The sequence below is a fragment of the Crocodylus siamensis genome, chromosome 6 (assembly GCF_052110815.1).
Source record: "Crocodylus siamensis isolate JL-2025a chromosome 6, ASM5211081v1, whole genome shotgun sequence".
Taxonomy (NCBI): domain Eukaryota; kingdom Metazoa; phylum Chordata; order Crocodylia; family Crocodylidae; genus Crocodylus; species Crocodylus siamensis.
The window spans coordinates 77,395,423-77,415,778 of record NC_143400.1 but is presented as its reverse complement, the minus strand read 5'-3'; the positions used below and the strand labels follow the sequence as shown (position 1 = coordinate 77,415,778).

Sequence of the window (20,356 nt, the reverse complement as noted above, 5' to 3'; positions counted from 1 at the left end):
ATACCCAAATTACTATCAAAATTACAAAGCTGGCTTCTTACATAATTCCTGTACCGTAACTGCTACAACACTCCAGTTGTAGCACAACACTCGAGACATATTTCAGATATATGAAATATGCTTTTATTTTGTTGCTTGTTAGGTTTCTTCTGTCTAAACTTTGTGCAGTAATTTAACCACAGTTATTAATATATCTGCCATTCTAATAGCAATACTAGGTTACAGCAGAACTGACTGAGAAACCTGCCACAGTAGGTAGCTTTTATATTGAATGATAGAACTTGTACAAGTGCTTCTGTGTACAAAAGCATGTATTTAGACCAGGGCATCTGAAGGATGTGCTTCAGCTGAGTGTGTTTCATTCAGGAGAGAACATTTCTAGCTGTATCTAATTAGTAGAATTAGATTATGAAGTGGGTTTGTTTGTAGAAAATCTTTTTTCATAATGACTTTATTGGTGCTTAAGCATTAAGATTATAGAGTGAAGCACTTAAATAAGAAATAGTTTTAAAGTTGCATGCACAAACTGCATGGATTCTGGCATCTGTTACATTGCCTTATTGGGACTCTTCGTCTTGGAGAAGTGAAGGCTCAGGGGTGACTTGGTGGCACTCTGTAAGTGTATACGGGGTGTGCATCAGGAACTGGGAGAACATCTATTCACCTGTGCTCCCCAAGGGAAGACCAGGTCTACTGGTCACAAACTTCTAGAAGACTGTTTTAGACTGGACATAAGGAAAAACTTCTTTACAGTCCTAGTCTCTAGAGTCTGGAATAGACTTCCCCCAGAAATGGTGCAAACACCTACTCTAGATACCTTTTAAGAAATTCTTGGATGCTTATTTTGCTGGGGTGATCTGACCCTAGCTGACATTCTGTTCCTTGGGCAGGGGGCTGGACCCAATGATCTCGCAAGGTGCCTTCCAGCCCTAATGTCTATGAAATCTATGAAACTGAATGCAGATTGGAGACTAGTGGGGAAAGCTGCATACTTATTCCTTTGAATTTGGATTGAATACTATTTTCACAATCTAGATGAGGAATAGATTCTTTAAGACGATAGTTTGATATTCTGGAGCTTGATTTGGTGTGTGCAAAGGATTATGTGACAGTTGTCTAAGATAGCAGGATCACACTGACCTAGAAGATCTCTTTTCATTTTGAGTTCTTCTGATGTGAAGTGGCAAGTGAAGAAATCTTAAGTGTTTTGCACAGTTTGTGCAGTGAGCGGAGATTCATAGAAAAGATTAAATATTACCTTACTGCCTCATTCATTGTGAAGCAGTGTGCAATAAATCAAAGTATTGGTGAGTTTTACTGTGTGATAACAAGCTGCATCGTAATCCATACACATGGGGGAAGCACTAACACTGAAATCTTAAGGTTGAGAATCAAAAAACTAAGCATACCAGTCATGAATTCAAGTGAGTTTAAGAGCAATTATCAGATGCTCTAATTATGGTTCATACAAGGAAGTTAAACTTCATTGGTGCATGTACCCATGTAGTTAATACGAAGCAGTAAACTGTGGACCAATTCAAGCTGGACTAAACTGTTCCCAGGTGCAGCATCTATATGTGTACCCGGGATAACAGTTTGAGCCAGGGCAGCAGAGTAGGCCCCTAGCTGGCCGGGCTGACCAGATGTAATTTACATCTGCGGTCAGCCTCTGTACATCCATTTCAGCGTGGTAAATGACTCTGTACTGTCCCCAACAATATTATCTTATGGCAGAGTTTTAGTTTACTAATATCAACCCACATGTAGACAGTGATGCTTTACTGTGGAGCTAATTAGTCAGCTCTGCAGTAAAGCATATGTTTAGATGTGCCTTATATGATTTGAATGCAAGCAGAGTAACTTTACTTCCATTGCATTAGTCTGCTGCAATAGTTTGTTCAGCTTTAAGGGCAAGATCCACAAGAGGCCTTCTGGTTTGTGACACTGAGTCCTGGGCACCAGGGCAAAATAAGTAGGCTGTTGATTCAGTTATATACCCTTTAAAATGCCTGGGGGGAATTAGATGCCTTTAGAATGGGTTTCAATAACCAGTATTGGTAAGCTGCCCAAGGGCTCCAGTAGGGGACAGGGGCTCAAGATCTTAAGATTGATCTTACTTACCCCCTTTATTTTAGAAACCAAACAAGGCTCCTATTTTTCTGTCAGAACGTGGCTAGAAGAGATGGTGACAATGTCACTGTTTTTCTAGGATAGCCTTGTGGTTAGAGCTTGCAAGTGGAATATAGGTGGCCAGGGTTTAATTTCTTATTCTTCAGGGGATTCAGTGTATTTCCCTCCCCCAACCCCCATCTTCCTCTACCCCAGGTGAGTGACCTGATCTGCAGACCAAGCTGTTTTGTGAAAGTGGTAGAGCTTTGCAGATCATTAGATTAATTGGGCCAGAGAGCAAGTGTGTTTGGTCTGGCAAATAATGCAGTTGAAACAATATCTGCGAAATGACTGCTCCTCACTAGTTTGTAATAATATTTGGAATAGTTTTTTTATTGTTGCCATGTTATGTGATATAAAACAACTTGCTTGTTCCCATGGTCCTGTGTTAAGTATATCATTGATTTATTTCTGTGTTGTGCCCTCCCCATTTGATTTCCCCCCCCTTTATTTTACATTGTAGACATCTGTTAGCATGTTCTTAAATAGTAGAATAAAGAGTTAATTATTTGAAGTGTTCAGTTACCCAAACTCAGGACATGTTGCCAATTTGTGTCGTGAGTGTTATGAATGAGAGCAGAGACAACAAAATAATTGTTAAATATTATTAACAATTAAAGGGAGGCCAACAATTAAAGGCAGGTTAACCTTTTCAATGATTAAAATAAGGAAAGGACCTGTACTTGGATACATGTTCATTTAATAAGCATTTCATTGACCAAAACTGGTTTATAGTAAAGGAATTAGTTCCTAATTAGTTTCCTAACTGACTTTATTTTTTTTATATAAAAAAATCCGATTTTGATGGCCTCAGTTGAAAGAAAAATGGTTTAATTAAAGTCTTAAATATAGGAAAAACCATAATGGTCACTAGGTCCAGATTTGGAACATTATTTAATTGTTCTGTCTTCAACTTTTCAGACAATGAGAAGACAACGAAATGAAGTTGTTGTGGAGTTAAGAAAGGTGAGATCAGTTAACATTGCTCCTTTGAAAAATAATTTGATGTCTCAGAATTTTGAGTTACCAATATCTGTATGATCACAGTGCATATTCTTTTGTAGATCTTTGTGAAAGATGCTGCCAATCCTTCTTTTTATAAAATTTGTGCAGACATTTGGACTCTTTCAGTGCAAAGGAAGCTTTTGAAAGGTAGATGTTACCAAGTCAGAATCTAAGAACTTCACCTAAGTTGTATTCCTGTAAACTAGTTGAAGAAGTTTTATTTCAACTAGTTATGCAAACTTCTGTGATCCAAATAATTGTCTCATTGATAATCAGCCCATATATTATTATTTTATTTGTTGCTTGGCTCAGATTAGCTTAATGAACACGTACCAATTGCCCCATCCGGTTATCTGATGTCTAAGAAATCCTTCAGCATGTGTGGTGTTGAAAAACTACTCTCTGTATTAGAGATGTCAGACATCCCATGGACTGGCTCCGACCCGAAGGGCTGCTCACAGGCTGGACCACTTGCTCTCAAAGGCTGGATTCAGCCTATGGGGTTTATTGCTGTGGTTGCCAGAGTCCCTGTGGCAGTGAAGTTAATCCCTACTGTTTGGCCTGGCTTTGAAACCTGGGGAGTTAATGTTTCTCACCTCTCCTCCCTTTTTCTGCTGCTGCTTAAATTGGTATCTTCAGTTGCTGCTGGTGACGGATATCAGTGGCAAGGGAAAAGGAGGGAGGGGGCAAGTAGCAGCAACATTAACTTTTTGGGTTCCAAATTAAAGCCAAAGCAGCACCCATATGGCCCATGAAAAACCCCAGGGTCAGGATTCAGTCTGTAGGGCCCAGTGAATTTGACCCTTGCTCTATATCCTGGACTTTGCTTAGGTTTTATGTAAACTTTGCTTCTAATAATGAAGCGATATTACCATGAGCTATCCTCAGTAAAATACAAATAATAACTGTTTTCCTTACTATGTGCAAATAAATTGGGTCAAGGCTACTAATTCTGACACTAATTCAACAATCAGTCATAGTCCAAAGCATACTGAGAGGCAAGGCTTAATTGCCATAAACCTTAACTTATCTTAGCCAGTTGAGCAGAACAAAGCCACCATGCAAAGCAGGGTTGGGTGACCTTTATAGTGACAAAAATTGTGTGTTGCCTTATCTTTTCACCTGCCAACTGCTAGAGGAGGGATCAGTGGACTAAACTGGCAGGCTTCGAACTCATTACAGGAGATTGTCAAGCACACCCAGAAGTTAGCCCTGTGGGGGAGAGAAGAATGGCAATAATTGCTAGAGTGAGCTGAGCAATCATTCTTAAAATAATTAAAATTAGTATAGGCAAGTCTAGAGCAATTGGTGTGTGATGGGAAAAAAATTGCAAAGGGTTTTTTTAATACTTCCTATGAATTTTGAAAGGAGGGACTTGACATCACAAAAAATACTTTTTATTAGTTTTTTGAAGATACAGAAACTATGGCAATAGGGTAATAGATATTTTTTTTTTTTTTTTTTTTAGTAAAGCACATTTGCTTTTATCTGGACATGTTTTATCAGATACACATTATTTCTATGTTTACTATTCTGTAAGAGATCTTTTAATTTGCCAACCTGTTATCTTCAGCACTTGCATCATAATCTTCAGGCCCTTAAGCTTCATGAGATTCTGTAGTTCCGTCATAACATATTTTGGGATACCTGGCTGAGGTCAGAGGAAGTTCCATAAAGATTTTGGTGATGGGGAGAGAAGTCTTCAATTTGTCTCACTTGAGACTTTTTACATGGTCTCACTTGCACAGTTTGGGCCAAAACAAGAAATCTTCCAGTATAACTATCCAAAGTGAGATGCATATAGAAATGAAACTGCTGAAAATGTCTGCCTTCAAAACTTTAGAGTCTTTCAGATTTAAAAAAAAATTGTCAGTGGTTACTGCTGAGACGAGCAGGAAAATTTAGAAAGTTTAGCAGCCTGAGTAAAGGAATATAGGTATCGGTATCTGTGGGTCATCATTGCGCCACTACAGTACATTCTTCATTGCTACTGGTGTGTATCAATAGATGACTATACTGTTCTTCAGAAAGGTAAAGGTAAATGTCTGTACTACTAAAATACATTCCTGTATGCTGAGTTATTAACATCCATGACTCTTACCAATGCTTTAAAAATCTTCTTAGCCATTGCAAAAATGCCGAGCTTCTAAACATAGCAAATACATTTTTTCTTTAAAGAACAAAAGAGATGAGCACTTGTTAAAGAGAAGAAATGTACCCCATGAAGATATCTGTGAAGATTCTGATATAGATGGTGATTTCAGAGTGGTAAGAATTAATCATTTGTGTTCTTTCGTGTATATAAACATATAAAAGTTAATTAGTAAAAAGCCTTTCTAACTTTTCTGTCTGTTTCTTTTTTTAAGCAAAACACATCCTTGGAGGCGATAGTACAGGTAAAAAAACCAAACAAACAACCCGAACCCTTTTTCCCTCTCCTGGTTTCCCCCCCCCCTTTTTTTTAATCTGAGCCTTTTTGATCTAGTGACAAATGTAAGATGCACAAGTTCTAAATTTACTTATTTTACTACAGAATGCTTCAAGTGACAACCAAGATGTACAGCTAAGTGCAGTGCAGGCTGCAAGGTAAGAGCACAGTTTACTCAGACCTACAATTCATGTAATGATATTCAACCAAGAAAATGAGTTTTAGCTAAAGTGCATTGGATATGTCAAATAATGATCAAGTTAACTAAATTAAGTTCCTTTCAGAAATACCTTCAAATCGTGATAGTCATAGCTAGAATTTTTTTTTATGTAAAAGCAAACAGATCTAACTTGAGACTTCAGTAAAGTTGAATTTTGTTTATATTCTTGTGAGTTTTAGGATTTCTATTAAACAAGTCCTCATTTCAGAGCAAGTTGAGTGAAGTTGGGCTATCAGTTGTGTTTGTGTATAGCTAGTGGACATAATTTAAATTCTGAAAATGGGTATAAACTTGAACTTTCCTTTTTAATGTGTCAAGTATGAAAATTCATTTACAGACTTTTTGCCCTCATTTATGTAATCAAAACTCTACCAGTATGTTCACTGACAGTAGCAGTGTTGAAAGCACTGGGCATTTCATTGTTTGTTGGACACTTAAAAATCTTTAATCACTGTGTTTTACACTAATTGAATAATAAACGTCCGCTTTTCAATAGATTTGTGGACATGCATAACTTTTGTGCTTAAGTGTTTTGAGGTAGTGAGCAACCATCATTCTGGAGAGGCTTTAAACATTACTGAAAACTATCCTTGATGAGTAACAAACAAATTTCAGCTATGTAAAACAGACTTGTCCCTGAGCAGTCTTCTTCTCGGTAACAGAATGTGCCCACTTTTGCCCAATGACAAGCTAAAGCTAAACCCTTAATTTCACACTCAGTACAGCGGAGCAAAATTACCATGTCTTGCTTGCATTAATCATGTTAGCTTTTCTTCTTTAAACTGAATTGGTTAAAAAACAATTGTTAAACCAATGTAATGTATTTGTGTTGACACAGCCTCAAAGCAGAGTTACTATTATTAAACTAAGGTGTGAAAGGTAACCAGCTTTTCTTGCCTGCTGTTCTGCCACTCTAAACATTGAACTTAGGGGTAGGTGGAGAAGTAGAGATGAAACTTGTCTCTAGTTTCCCAAAATGCATAACTAGATATGTGGCAAGGGCAGAAAATTGAATAGCGGTAGCAGAAAATAAACTGAAGTTGTCTGATTCTTGGAGCGAGAGTCTTGAGCTGTCGGTGGAAATAAGACTTGTTATAGTTCTTCAGTAAACGTAAACTGTTCTGTTCTGCTCTTGAACAGCAATGAATGCTGAAGGTTTTTTGCAGGAACTAGGGTATATTTTTAAACATATTGGGTGTCCATTTGCAACTCTCCTGAAAAGGAAGCGTTTTTGCTCACTTGGTAATCTAAATATCATCTTCTGCACTTATGTTAGAGTGGATATCCTACAGTTACTGATTTTTCCACTCTTCATAATGCTTAACTGGCCATTATTAAACTGTTGAAAGGAGATTTCATTTTGCACTGTCTCAGGCAGGGGCCCATAAAGCAATTCAGTACTTATAGCAGCAGTGGAAAACAAATCTTTAGAGGATGTGTTTGACAAACCAGTAGCTCTCTCCCTCACAAGAAAGTTTGGAGTGGGGTAGAAAATGAGGAAAGGAATCTGCTTCTAAATCTCTCCGTACTCTTTTTTCGTCACCAGTGGTTCTCTTAAAGTAGTGTCACTTAAACTGAGCCCCAATCCTCTACACACTATGTGCATAGTGAATAAGATGAACAAAAACATGACTGAAAATCCTTGTCTCCTCATGTCCCTGTGCTGCTCCATGTGAGAGGAAGATGCTTTGAAAATGGATCATTGACTTCCTTGACATTGTCATGATTCTAGCATTAGTTATAACCCTTATTCCCCTTACCAGTGATATTTTAGGTTAAATGAAGAGGTGGCTGAAGTAGTGTAACTAAGTTGCTAGCTGTGTTAATTTTCTAAAAATAAATCATATTTTGGTCTCTGGGATTCTGCTTGCAAGCTTCGTTTTTATTTTTTGTTCCTAAACAGAAAGCTTCTTTCCAGTGACCGCAATCCACCAATTGATGACTTAATAAAATCAGGAATATTACCTATTTTGGTGCACTGTCTTGAAAGAGATGACAAGTGAGTACATATTTTCTTTCAAAAATGAAAACGTTAGCTGTAAAACTAGTTTGGAAAGGCTAATCCTTTGCTAAATTATTGCTGTAAGAATTCACAAGTGTCTGCTATGATGCCGTGTTACATGCTGATGGAAAATGCATGGTTCAGTAAAACAAACTCCTTTTTTTTTTTTTTTGTAGTCCCTCTTTACAGTTTGAAGCTGCATGGGCTTTGACAAACATTGCATCTGGAACCTCAGAACAAACACAAGCCGTAGTTCAATCCAGTAAGTTAATTTGTCTTTGATAATCAGTAATGCATTTCACTTGCACACTGAGATCTACAAAAATATGAAGATCAAATAATACTTTAAAGAGCATCCGCACCCCTGTTTCTCTCAAGCATGTTCGCCAATCCACATTATAGGGTTGGTCCTTTCATGCGATAGCCAGGATGGTTGAAACTGAATTGTCAATCACAGGCACGTCGCTGAAGGACCTGCCCATGAAGTCTCCTGCCAGAAGTTCTACCTCTTCTCTGGCAAGCAGCATCAATTGAAGCGCACACCTGCTTTTGTTCTACATTTTCTCAGATTTTAAATTCAGTTGGGTTTGCAGATGGTGAGTAATCTCTTGTGGGAACTCACGCTGTTTTAGCAGAGTTAATATCTGCTGGTTTCCAGTCTTCAAACACTTTTTTTTTTTTTAACTTTCCCTTGAAGGGATTACCTACATGTGAGGGAGAAAAAGGTGCAGACTAAGTCCAGAGGATATCACCTTTTAGAATTCAATAGAAGGACCACATTTGAAGACCAGATGTGTCCTTCATGTGTTTAGGAATCTAAAGTTAGGAATGAATTGAACTTCCCCTAAGTCACTGAATAAAAGGGGAGAGTTATGCAAGTCTATACCCTAAATATTTCTTAGGTCAAAATGCTACTGGAACATCAGTTTTTGAGTAAAGCTCAATAGAACTTTTTCTAGTATTGAACTTAGTAAGGTGCTTCTGTATTTTGAGGTCTGAACCTAGGAGTACTAAAATAGTCAAGCAAGTTTTGTAACTGAATTGAACTCGAGAGTCCTATATTCTCTTCCTATTTTCTCCTACTCAACTATTTATAAAAAAAACTTCTTTTCTTTATTTAAAAATTCAGAAAAGTATACAGGTAAAACAGAATGGAATGTCATAATACTGTTACAGTAAAAGCTGTGTCATCCAGTATCCCCCGTTCCCACAAAATATGCCGGTTAGTTGAGCAGCCGTGGCTGCTGCTTCTCACGCTGCATCTGGGTCATCCATCTGCCCCTCACGGGGCCCTGTGGGACAGGAAGCCAGGTCCTGCACAGCCCCATGCAGCTTGTTATGCCCTTGGGCTGTGGGGGCTTGGCAGAGCACGCTGCTTTGACCCGAGCAGTGGGGGCTTGGAGAAACTAGAAGTGCCATGGTGGGTACTTTCTGGTTTCACTTTCTTACAAGCCAGCATGCCGGTTAGTGGAACATGCTGGCTTGTAAGATGCCAGTTAACAGAACTTTTACTGTACTAGCCAGAAGCAGTATGATCAAATTTTAAATGTGCTAAGTACAAATATAAACTGGCAACTTTTGATACGATCTAATTTCAAGAACTTAAAGGAATCTTTGAAAACTCTACATTGGAAGCTGAATTCTTAAGTGGCTGTTCGAAACAGAGTTGACTTGGGTGACAATACTGTGCCTAAAATTTAGCAATCTGGTTTGAGTGACACATTTGACTAATTTGACACAAGCATGAGTAATTTAAATTCACTATTTTGATTGGCTTATCCTGTGATAACAAGGAAAAAATGTTTCTTTTTATTGTAGTAAGTTTGCAGTCATTTGACAACAGCATCTATTTATTGCTGGATTTGGTTTTAAAAAGGATTTTTAAGTCTTACAATTTTTGAAATAACCTTTTGAGGTCCACTGTGATCTGACAAAAGAGATGCTGGGTGGGAATGGAAAGCTATTTGCATAGAAGTAGTAGATTCATTCTAAGTATCAAATGACAAAACTGAAAGGGAAAATATTGCCAGGTCAATTAAAATCATAAATCTTTAAATATTTGTATTTTTGTTACATTAAGGGTGCATTTACATGTGACGAGCAACTGTGTCGCCATAGCTATGTGCTCTCCCAGCATAGTGTGCCGCTACCACGAAGGAGCTGCTAAAAATAACCATGCGCCATGCGTATTACCAAAAGAAAGTACTAAATCACGGTGCAGTAACAACGTCACCATACCGACACATCTAGATGTGCCCTTAAAATAATATACAACTTATTTGTTAACAAAGAAAAAAAATGTGTGCTTTGCAATGGTAGTGGATTACAAAATTCACTAAGCTTTGTTCTTGTAGTTCTGACAAAGCCCAATGAAGTCAATGGAATATACATCCTGTTAACTTCAATGGAGTTGGATTGCTCTTTTAAAGAACAAGTAGCTTTTATTAGTATTTTTAACATCCCCTTCCAAACAGAGGTATAGAAATGGTATCTGCTCTGCATTAAGATATTTTTAAGCATCCTATTTTTCCCATATTAAAGCTAACTTTTCAGTGGACCAAAAACAAATATTGAATTGACGATTGTGGTATCTTCTAATGGTCTTATTAGAAACAGTGTATACAGAGATTTAACTTCATTAGAAGTTTCCCTGATTAAGCATTATGGAAATATTTATTCTTTGATAATGGCTTATAGCTATGAAAACCTTGTCTGCTTTGCTTGGTATTCATTGGAAACGCCTGGGATATTTTCCTCTGGTTACAAAGTGAGATTGTAATTCCTTTTGCTTAACATTGAATAAAACTTGCTTAGTCATAGTATACTAAAGAAATGTAACATGGGATTGGTGTTGAGAAAAATATTTAACTGTGAAACAAAGTTTTGTTAAAATTACACCTGCTTACCACACAAGCAAGTAGCTTTGAGATAAGGATTTGACATGTAGTCTTGTTTCAAATAGTTAATATGTTTTAAAGATTGGTTTACTTAAACCAGTAACTACTTGGGAGCCGGCTCCTGCCCCTAATTTTCCCCATATGGGGTAGAAGTGCAAGTGCCTTGTTCTTAATAACGACTATTTAAAGCTGCTACTTTAGGCAGTCCTTGGGTAGTCATTTATTGATGATATTTGAAACTTCAAAATCTCTTGTAATGGTAAATTTGGCCTTCCCTTTAGTTTAGGGAAATTTCAATTTCACACTGAAAGAATAGGGAAGACAAGATATAGGAAATAGCTTATGTTGCTTTGTATATCTTGAATAGTTTTTAGAGATCTTCATCAAAGATTCTGAATAAAACTTCCATTGATAACAGATGGAAAAGAATATCAAAAATATTCTTGATGATTAGTAACCTAATTTGCTTTGTGTGTGGACTTTGTCTCGGACATTTTTTGCAGAAGGTTTCTGATGGATACAGTTAAATGAATAACAAACCTCACTGCAAATTTAGAACGAAGCTACTGGAATCTTTTACAGACCTGTCTGTGAAAGAACATAAAAGAAAAGGTGTCTTAGGATGCATTGTTTATACTTTGGCATATTTTGGAAACAGGGTCAAGCCTCATTAACCAGAGAAGGTATTACCCATGGGATAAAGGAAAGCCAGTGTTTCACTTTAGAGCTAACTATATGAATGAACTCGTCTTTTTCAGAGCTAAGACTTAATAATGGAATGCTTTATTTTTCAGATGCTGTGCCACTTTTTCTGAGACTGCTGCATTCGCCCCATCAAAATGTTTGTGAGCAAGCAGTATGGGCTTTAGGCAATATCATAGGTTTGTGTCACTTAGTATAACAATTCAAAGCTGCTTTGCAAATCAAATTCTTAAACTGGTTAGGATGCTATTTATTAAGAATTGGAAGTATAATCAACCAGAAGTTGAATAGAGTGATTATTCAAATGGGGCTGGCTCACATACAGAGGGGTTTTTTTTCTCCAAAAAGTGTCTTGTATTTAATTCTTGCTTTCTCAAATTCAGTTCGTCTAGCACTCTCATCTTTCATTCCCAACAAAGTAATGTTAGACAAAAAAGATTCAAATTATGTAAACTGCACTAACTGTCTTTCGTTTTGAAGGCTGGGAAACTTTGGAGTTTCATCTGGCCAAGCCATTTTGACTTCTTTAAATCTTCCACTTTCTGTTCTTTATTTTAAGTGATACTCACATTTTATAGTGGTGTAGTCTAAATTTATGCCTGTACTGCTGGAAGATGGATCATTCTTTTAGTGCCAATATGCCTTAGAATGCATATTTTGGCATTGATTAGTTCATATCAAACTAATCTTAAAACTTCTCTAGTTTTGCTAAAATGGATTCTTACAAAATTGTGTATGGGATGACGCTATTTTCTGTCCTGTCAGGAATACAAGTTGAATACTGCAGTGAGGATAACTCTGGGTGCTTAGTTGTGTGGATGAGGGGGTAGAAAGCACCCTGTTCAAGTTTGCTGATGACACTAAGATGTGGGGGTATGTGGGTGCACTAGAAGGGTGCAATAGGCTACAAGCTGACCTTGACAGGTTGCAACGGTGGGCGGATGAGAATAGGATGGGGTTTAACACTGATAAGTGCAAGGTGTTGCACATGGGGAGGAAGAACCGGCACCACACTTACAGGTTGGGGAACTCCCCTCTTGCCAGCATGGAGACGGAAAAGGATCTTGGAGTCGTCATTGACTCCACGATGAACATGGGCCAGCAGTGTGGGGAGGCAGTCAAGAAGGCCAACCGTACCCTGTCATGCATCCACAGATGCATCTCGAGCAGGTCCAGGGAGGTGATCCTCCCCCTCTATGCGGCACTGGTCAGGCCGCGGCTGGAGTACTGCGTCCAGTTCTGGGCGCCACACTTCAAGAGGGACGTGGACGATATGGAAAGAGTCCAGAGGAGGGCCACTCGTATGATCAGGGGTCAGCAGGGCAGGCCTTATGAGGAGAGGCTACGGGACCTGAACCTGTTTAGCCTCCACAAGAGAAGGTTAAGGGGGGACCTTGTGGCCTGCTACAAACTGGTCAGGGGGGATCAGCAGGTATTGGGGGAGTCCCTGTTCCCCCGTGTGCTGCCAGGAGTGACCAGGAATAACGGTCACAAGCTGGCGGAGGGTAGGTTTAGATTAGATATTAGGAGGCGCTACTTCACAGTCAGGGCGGGTAGGGCCTGGAACCGGCTTCCAGGGGAAGTGGTGCAGGCTCCTAGCCTGGGGATTTTTAAAAGGAAGTTAGATGAGCACCTTGCCGGGGTCATCTGACCCCGGTGCTCTTTCCTGCCAAGGCAGGGGGTCGGACTAGATGATCTACCTAGGTCCCTTCCGACTCTAGCTACTATGAAACTACATAGTCATAGAGGAGTAGAGTTGGAAGGGACCTCCAGAGGTCATCTAGTCCCATCCCCCTGCCTGAGGCGCAGTCATCCCTATCCAAACAATCTCAAACAACTATCATTTAAATTCTACATAAGACTAACCCTAACCTGCCACAGGTAAAGTAAGGGAACCACAGCAACCAGTGTCTTGCTTCTATAAAATGTCAATACATGTTTGAGAGGTCTTGGGTAGGAGGCCACAGCCCCCACTACAGAGGAAGGGAAAAACCCCACAGTCCATAGCAGTCTGACGATGGGTTAAAATTCCTTCCTGACACCAAGTATGGTGACCAGTCTAACTTTGAGCTGAGGGGAGAGACCTTCTTGCCAGGCTTTGGTCCCAGCAGGAAAATTGGCACACCTCAGTCAAAGTCCCTAGCCTTAGCTGTAGACAACACCCAGAGCCTCTGAGGAAGCTTGAAAACATCCTGACAAGTTGCAGAAGAAGCCAGGGGGAGGAGGGCAGGGAGCAACCAGCAAAGCCCAGAGGTATGGGAAATACCCATGGTAGAAAATAGGCACACCTACACCTATGTCATCCCTAACCAGTGGCTATCCAGCTTATTCTTGAACATCTCCAGTGATGGAAAGTCTACAGCTTCCCTAGAGAGTCTGTTTCAGTGTTCTTGCAGTGAAGATTTTTTTATGGATATCTAATCTAAGTTTACTTTGCTGTAACTTCAAGCTATTGGTCTGTGTCCTCTCTACAACAAGAGAGAAAAAAGTGACTTCCTTCTTATGGTAGTCTTTCAAGTATTTCAAGACTGCTGTCATGACCCTTAAGCATCTTTTCTGCAAACTGAATCTTCCTAGCTCCTTCAGACTATCCTCATATGACTTGCCTGCTAAGGCCTTGATTATCCTTGTTGCTGACCTTTGGACCCTCTCTAACTTCTCCACATCCTTTTAAAAATGTGGAGCCCAAAACTGCACATGGACTCCAAATGAGGCCTAACCAATACCAAGTAGAGAGGCACTGTCACCTCCTGTCTTGCACGTAATTTTTCTATTGATTTGGCCCAAAACCATATTTACCTTTCGTGTGGCTGCATCACATGGCAGACTCATGGCAATTCTGGTATCTACCAAGACTCTCGAGTCCTTTTCCGTAGTGCTGCCATTCGGCCAGGTGTCGCCCATTTTTATTTGCTTTGGATTATTCCTTTCGAGGCTTAGCACCTTTCATGTATCTGCGTTGAACTTAATCCTGTTAGTCTAGCCCAACTTTCCAATCTGTCAGGATCCTTCTCAGTTGTGCTCACATCCTCTAATGTGTTCATAGTCCTTCCCAGTTTCATGTTCTCTGCAAACTTGCTCAAGAAGCTTTCTATTCCAGCATTGAAATTGTTGGTAAACACATTAAATAGCACTGGGCTGAGGACAGATCTCTGTGGGACTCCACTAGAAACTTCCTGCTATTCAGACATGGATCCGTTAATAATTACCCTTTGTTTGTGGCTTTTGAGCCCAGCAGCTATGTATCTAACTTGTAGAAGTTTTATCTAACCCACATTTCTCCAGTTTGTTTGAGAGAGTCATGTGGGGACATTGTCAAATGCTTGCTGAAGTCCAGGTATATTATATCTTCAGTATTTTCTTCATCCACCCAAGTAGTAACTTGGTCAAAGAAGGAGATCAGGTTTGACATGATTTGTTTTTCATAAATCTGTACTGGCTGAAGCTGGTTCTCTTCCTCCTCCAGATGCCTCCCTTAGGATATGCTCCAGTAGCTTCCCAGGTATTGAGGTGAAGCCGAACTGGTCTGTAGTTCCCTGAGTCCCCCTCCTTGCTTTTTTTTTTTTTTTTAAGGGAGGGCGGGGTGTGCATTATATAGGCCTTTTCCCAGTCCTGTGGAACCTGGCTCATCTCCCATGACTGTATGAAGAGCATTGACAAGGGCTCTGAGATCTCCTCTGCCAGTTCCTTCAGGATCTTGGGATGAAGCTCATCCGGCCTTGCTGACTTGAATACATCTAGGGACAGAGAGGAAAAAAAGAATGTTTTGTTGTGTTTAAGTAACAAACCTTTCACAGGTCACTTTTACATAAATCTCTGATCTGTACCTTTGGGGTTCCATTAATCTGTGTTGCAGTATCCCTGCCTTCCCCCCCTTTGTTATCAATTGCCACTTTTCTGTGTTTGTATTGTAGATAGCCAGTCTTTCTAGAATTCAAGTACTTACTGGGAGAGGGAATCAAAATAGAGTTATTTACTGCATCTTGAACAAGCCCCTTGACTTTCATTAGTGCTGTCCTTGTGGATGGATCCAGTGCCATGGACAGTGAACCCTCATTTTCTGAGAGGTTTACATTCACAAGACTCATAAAAAGCTGCCTGCTTTCCCAAAATACTGAACACTGGATGGGTCATTTTATACTGCTTACATTCCTTTAGCAGTGAAAAGATGTTTATGGGGGGTTTCTGTTTTGTTTTTGGTTCTTTTGAGCTATTAGTATTTTGGTTAGTAATGCTGATCAGTAGGTACTGGGAAATAATGTATTCTGACATCGTCTCTTGCTAAAGGTTACAGCAGTGTATCCAGTGGTTCAACCCCTGGAGCCACATTTACAGCACAGGTTGTACTTGTGAATAGAGAGAATAGCTCCTAGGTTGCTTTGAAAATTCAGCCCTGAATTGTTTACTTTTAACCTCAGAAAATGGTTCTGTAGAAGCCATTTTTGTAAAATAGTTTTTACCTCATAAAATCACTTGCTGTTTATACAGGTGATGGACCTCAATGTAGAGATTATGTTATTAGTCTTGGAGTTGTGAAGCCCCTGTTGTCCTTCATCAGCCCATCTATTCCTATAACATTCTTAAGAAATGTTACATGGGTCATGGTCAACTTGTGCCGTCACAAAGATCCACCTCCACCGATGGAAACCATTCAGGAGGTGAATTAAATTTATGTTTATAAATTTAAATGTATTATACTGGAACTGGTGAATGTCTTGAACATTATTTAACATTAAATGTTTTCTATCTGCCTCCCTTCCTCAGATCCTTCCAGCCCTCTGTGTTTTAATTCACCACACAGATGTAAATGTAAGTAATAAAATTTCCCATAAAGTGCTTCTTAATCAAGTATATCATTCTGGCACTTCTGGTGATTATAGCCTAAGGTCATTTTAGAAGCAGCTGATCATGGCGAGGTACCTTTTAAGAAAAGAAATGTTAAGCCTCTCGTCTTCCTTTTGCTTCCTAAGGACTTCTTTTGAGAGCATGCATTTCAAATGCCTTATGCATATATGGAAGGAAATGTTTATAATGTTATGAATACATACTGAATGTACTTTTCTTTACATAAGAAAAGCAGCTGTTTATGCAGTCCACTTATCCTTTTAATAAACGCTGTACTTGCTCAAATACAAGACAACCCTGAATATAAGAGAACCCCTCAATAATTAGATTCTATATATGGAAAGTGTATAAATTCATAGTAATTTCCAGGTATATAATCTAATTATTGGAGCTTTGCCTTGAATTTGTCCCTCCCCAAATACCGCAGCAAAAAATTTAATTCGGGTGGGGTCAAGTGACCTGTTTGCCCTTTGTTCCCACAACTTCTTCTGCAGTGCAGCTCTCTGCCTGTGCTACCCTTTGAACCTGCTGTCCCTGAGTACGTAGAAGTGAGGGGCAAATTTGAAAATGTTAACTTTGAAATAAAATGCCTGCAGTCATTTAATTCATCCAAAAAACTGGTATAAGTCTTAGTACAGGTACTCAATAAGTGCACTTTTAAGCAACACTAATACATAGCACAAACAATGCATGATATTAATCGAAATCCAAGAGGCTCACTTTTTTTCCATGGAGTTTATTGGGCTAGGCCCCAGCAGAGTCAAGTGTTTCAAGGTACACCTCCTCCTTCCCCACCCTGTGTCTGTCTGCCCCCCGCCCCAACACACAGACACAGGATCTGTGTGTTAATTAGCCCTCACTTGTGATGACTGGAACCAGGTGCTTATGTCATGAGCAGGGCACCTGGTTTTTCCCAAGAAAAAAGGCAAAATTCATGATTAAAGGCCCCCCACAGCCCTTGCTGGTACCCCACACTCCCCCAGCCCTGTTGGAGGGGGCCCCCAGCTGCCAGGGTTATGGGGCCAGGGACCCAGGTCCACAGCTCCCTGCCTGCAACAGAAGGCAGCTGCAGCAGAAGGAGCACGAAGCTGGCTCCCCTACTGCTGCCTGCTGCCAGTTTGGGCAGGGGCGGAGCCGGCTCCAGGGGGCCACATGCACTCCCAAGGAGCAAGGGAATAATAAAGTCTAAAATGCAATTGCTTTTTCAAGTGAAATATATCATGCTTCAGAGTGGTAGGAAAGCTTGTTTTGGTTACTGTTTTGTTGCTTGGATTACATCAATAAAGGACATAATTTGGGTTGGAAAAAAACTTATTCTGAGATGTGCATTAAACATTTAAGTAGTCTCTGGGCTTTTGTTTTCATTTACCAGTTTCTAAAAATAGTTTTCATGTCTGACTTGGCATGTGTTGTTTAGAGCTTCCTCTTTTGTATTGGTTTAATTCTATTTTTTTATGTTAGATATTGGTGGATACAGTCTGGGCTCTTTCCTACCTAACGGATGCTGGTAATGAACAGATCCAGATGGTGATAGATTCTGGAATAGTCCCTCATTTGGTTCCTCTTCTCAGTCACCAAGAAGTTAAAGTGCAAGTAAGTTCAGATTGTACATTCTGAAACAAAGGCTTAGTGACTTTGTGTAACTTTTGGTTTGATTATTGTTTAAATATTTAGCAACATGTCTCTGCAGGTGCTTCAGTTTCTGAAACTCTGCAAATGTCTTTTTTTTTCCCCCCCCCTACTTTTGGATAAAATATTTTTTGCTTTAAGTGTTTTCATACTTTAACTTAGAATCAGCTTTCTAGAAATATCATTGAAAATTGTTCTCCCAACTGTTTCAGATGTTCCACAGTCTTTAAATAGTGTTCTGTTTCAGACTGCTGCGCTGAGAGCCGTAGGAAACATTGTTACAGGGACTGATGAACAAACGCAAGTAGTTCTGAATTGTGAAGCACTTTCACATTTCCCAGCCCTTCTGACACATCCCAAAGAAAAAATTAATAAGGTATGTAAATACATATAGAAGCCAAACTGTTCCCTGAGTCATTTATGTTGTAAATATTTTGTCCACTTATTCTCTGATGCTTTGCATTCCACAAATTATAACCTAAACTAGTGAGTACTTATAATTCATATTTGTTATACCAAGTTCTAACCTAAAAGGCTTGATACTATCATACTTTCCTTGACTTGCTGAAATTATTTTATTAGGATTTGTATAAAAATTCAGCTTTTATCTTGTGTTGCAGGCTGTCAGTCTAACTTTTACAGACCAAAATTTCTGAGGGGTCTGCCATATTTGTATAACATGCTTTAATGATTTGTTATGTGGAGTACTTACTTTATTCTATTAAGATTGGAATACAGCTGATTTAAACTGACTCTTGGAAATGATGAAAAAGAGGTATTTGGATGTCTGTCTGAATGGCTTGTGTGATTGGGGAAACTATTCTAATTAAATTCTTAATTTATACTTTTAGTAGTGCTCTATTTGGGAGGGAGGAGTGTATGTGTGTGTAAGTGTACAAAAGCTTCAAAATGGGGGCACTGATGGATAAAGTGCTGATTTTGGAGTGCATCTGAGGCATGTTGTATTACAACATTGCCAATGATTAAAGACCAAGATAAGCTCACCAGATTAGTCTAGACATCCTAAAAATCTCTAACAGGTTCACTGATGTAAGTGATCCTGTGATCTGATCCAAGAGGTTTAGTCAAGATTATTTGACTTGATAAATTAGAATCAGGGAGTTATCTATCTTGTATTCCCAATTTGAATAAGCAGCATCAAATAAGCTGTTATACTGAGACAAATTGAAAACATTTGGTTTATATAAAGCAGCCCTAAGGGTGGATTGTAAGGTAACTAAATTATCTGGTTAAGTGTGGTGATTATGGAAGCTCTTATTTTAATGTCTTTTATGTACAGTACTGATTGTTCTGGGTGAATAATTTATCTTGTATAATCTTAGTGAGAAACACGATGGCTTTTTTTCTTTTTATTGGACCAGCTGTACAGTTGAGACCATGCTGCACAATCTTTTGGACCAAAGTGCCCTTTTCAGGTTGGGGGCTAAAATCTTAAATTTAGATGATATTTCTAAAAGCTTAATTCCTGAAACTGTCCATGCAGTTATGAAAGCTTTGTATTTTGATACTGAGAATGTTACACAAAACCTTCCATAACAAAAACCTCTACCTGGCCCAGATTTACTTTCCAGAGTGAATGAATACAATGTCCAACATAACTGCAGTGTTGGGCACTCGTCTATCTTCCTGACCCCTACTTCACTTGTCTTGAGCATTATATTCTGGAAGAATGGCACTTTTCTTACATCTATATGTTGCCTGTTCTTCTCTTGGATAAACTGTTGATGTCAGTGGAACTAGGAGTACAATAATTTCTTTTGTTCATATTTATGAATAAATATATTTTTGGAATACTTGAGAACAGAGATAAAGAGGAAACAGATTTTTCATGAGATAAAGAGCAGTGAGTATCATCTTTGAGTGCCTGCCAAAAGCAATGTAGATCTAACTTCCTTTAGAGCTCTCTCAGCCTTCAGTTGGAAATAGTGGTGGCATTAGAACATAAGGATGGCTGAATAAACTGTTGAGGTCAAATCTAAAATGACACATTGGTCACTTTAGAAATCATGCCAGTTAATCTTCAGGTTTAGTGTAATCCTCTTGTCTCTTCTAGTTTACAATAATAATTTTGTTACCCCTACTTTGTCAGTTTTCTGCTGTGTCTGGATTGTTATGATTTTCAATGCAGTTTAATAACAAAAAAACCCATTTTCAGTTGTGGATGCTAGTATGTCTTTGATTTTTAAATTGTAAGTTTAAGTCTCAAGTTAGAAATTGTTATTCAAATACTCCTCCACACTATTTAATGTCTGTACTTTTTACTTTGCAGGAAGCAGTATGGTTCCTATCTAACATCACTGCAGGAAATCAGCAGCAAGTTCAGGCAGTGATAGATGCAAACCTTGTTCCCATGATAATACATCTTCTAGATAAGGTTAGATAACACGTTCCTTTTGTACTGTTGGCCACAAGAAAAAGGAGGCATATTTTTGAAATTC

At 39.0% G+C, this 20,356-nt stretch overlaps 1 protein-coding gene and 1 non-coding gene across 3 annotated transcripts in view; both read left to right on the top strand.

Annotated features, from left to right (window-relative positions):
* KPNA4 (karyopherin subunit alpha 4) overlaps window positions 1-20,356 on the top strand; it is a 42,077-nt gene that overhangs the window by 12,990 nt on the left and 8,731 nt on the right. For both annotated transcript variants that reach the window (XM_090056031.1, XM_090056032.1), the window contains exons 2-13: window positions 3,091-3,135; window positions 5,353-5,442; window positions 5,541-5,570; window positions 5,708-5,760; window positions 7,726-7,821; window positions 8,001-8,086; window positions 11,516-11,602; window positions 15,912-16,081; window positions 16,188-16,232; window positions 17,730-17,861; window positions 18,145-18,273; window positions 20,188-20,292. In XM_090056031.1, coding sequence (XP_089912157.1) covers window positions 3,091-3,135; window positions 5,353-5,442; window positions 5,541-5,570; window positions 5,708-5,760; window positions 7,726-7,821; window positions 8,001-8,086; window positions 11,516-11,602; window positions 15,912-16,081; window positions 16,188-16,232; window positions 17,730-17,861; window positions 18,145-18,273; window positions 20,188-20,292 — 1,068 coding nt within the window. The remainder of the gene's footprint in view (window positions 1-3,090; window positions 3,136-5,352; window positions 5,443-5,540; window positions 5,571-5,707; window positions 5,761-7,725; window positions 7,822-8,000; window positions 8,087-11,515; window positions 11,603-15,911; window positions 16,082-16,187; window positions 16,233-17,729; window positions 17,862-18,144; window positions 18,274-20,187; window positions 20,293-20,356) is intronic.
* On the top strand, window positions 18,654-18,973 carry LOC149863042 (small Cajal body-specific RNA 7). Its single transcript, XR_016443395.1, has one exon.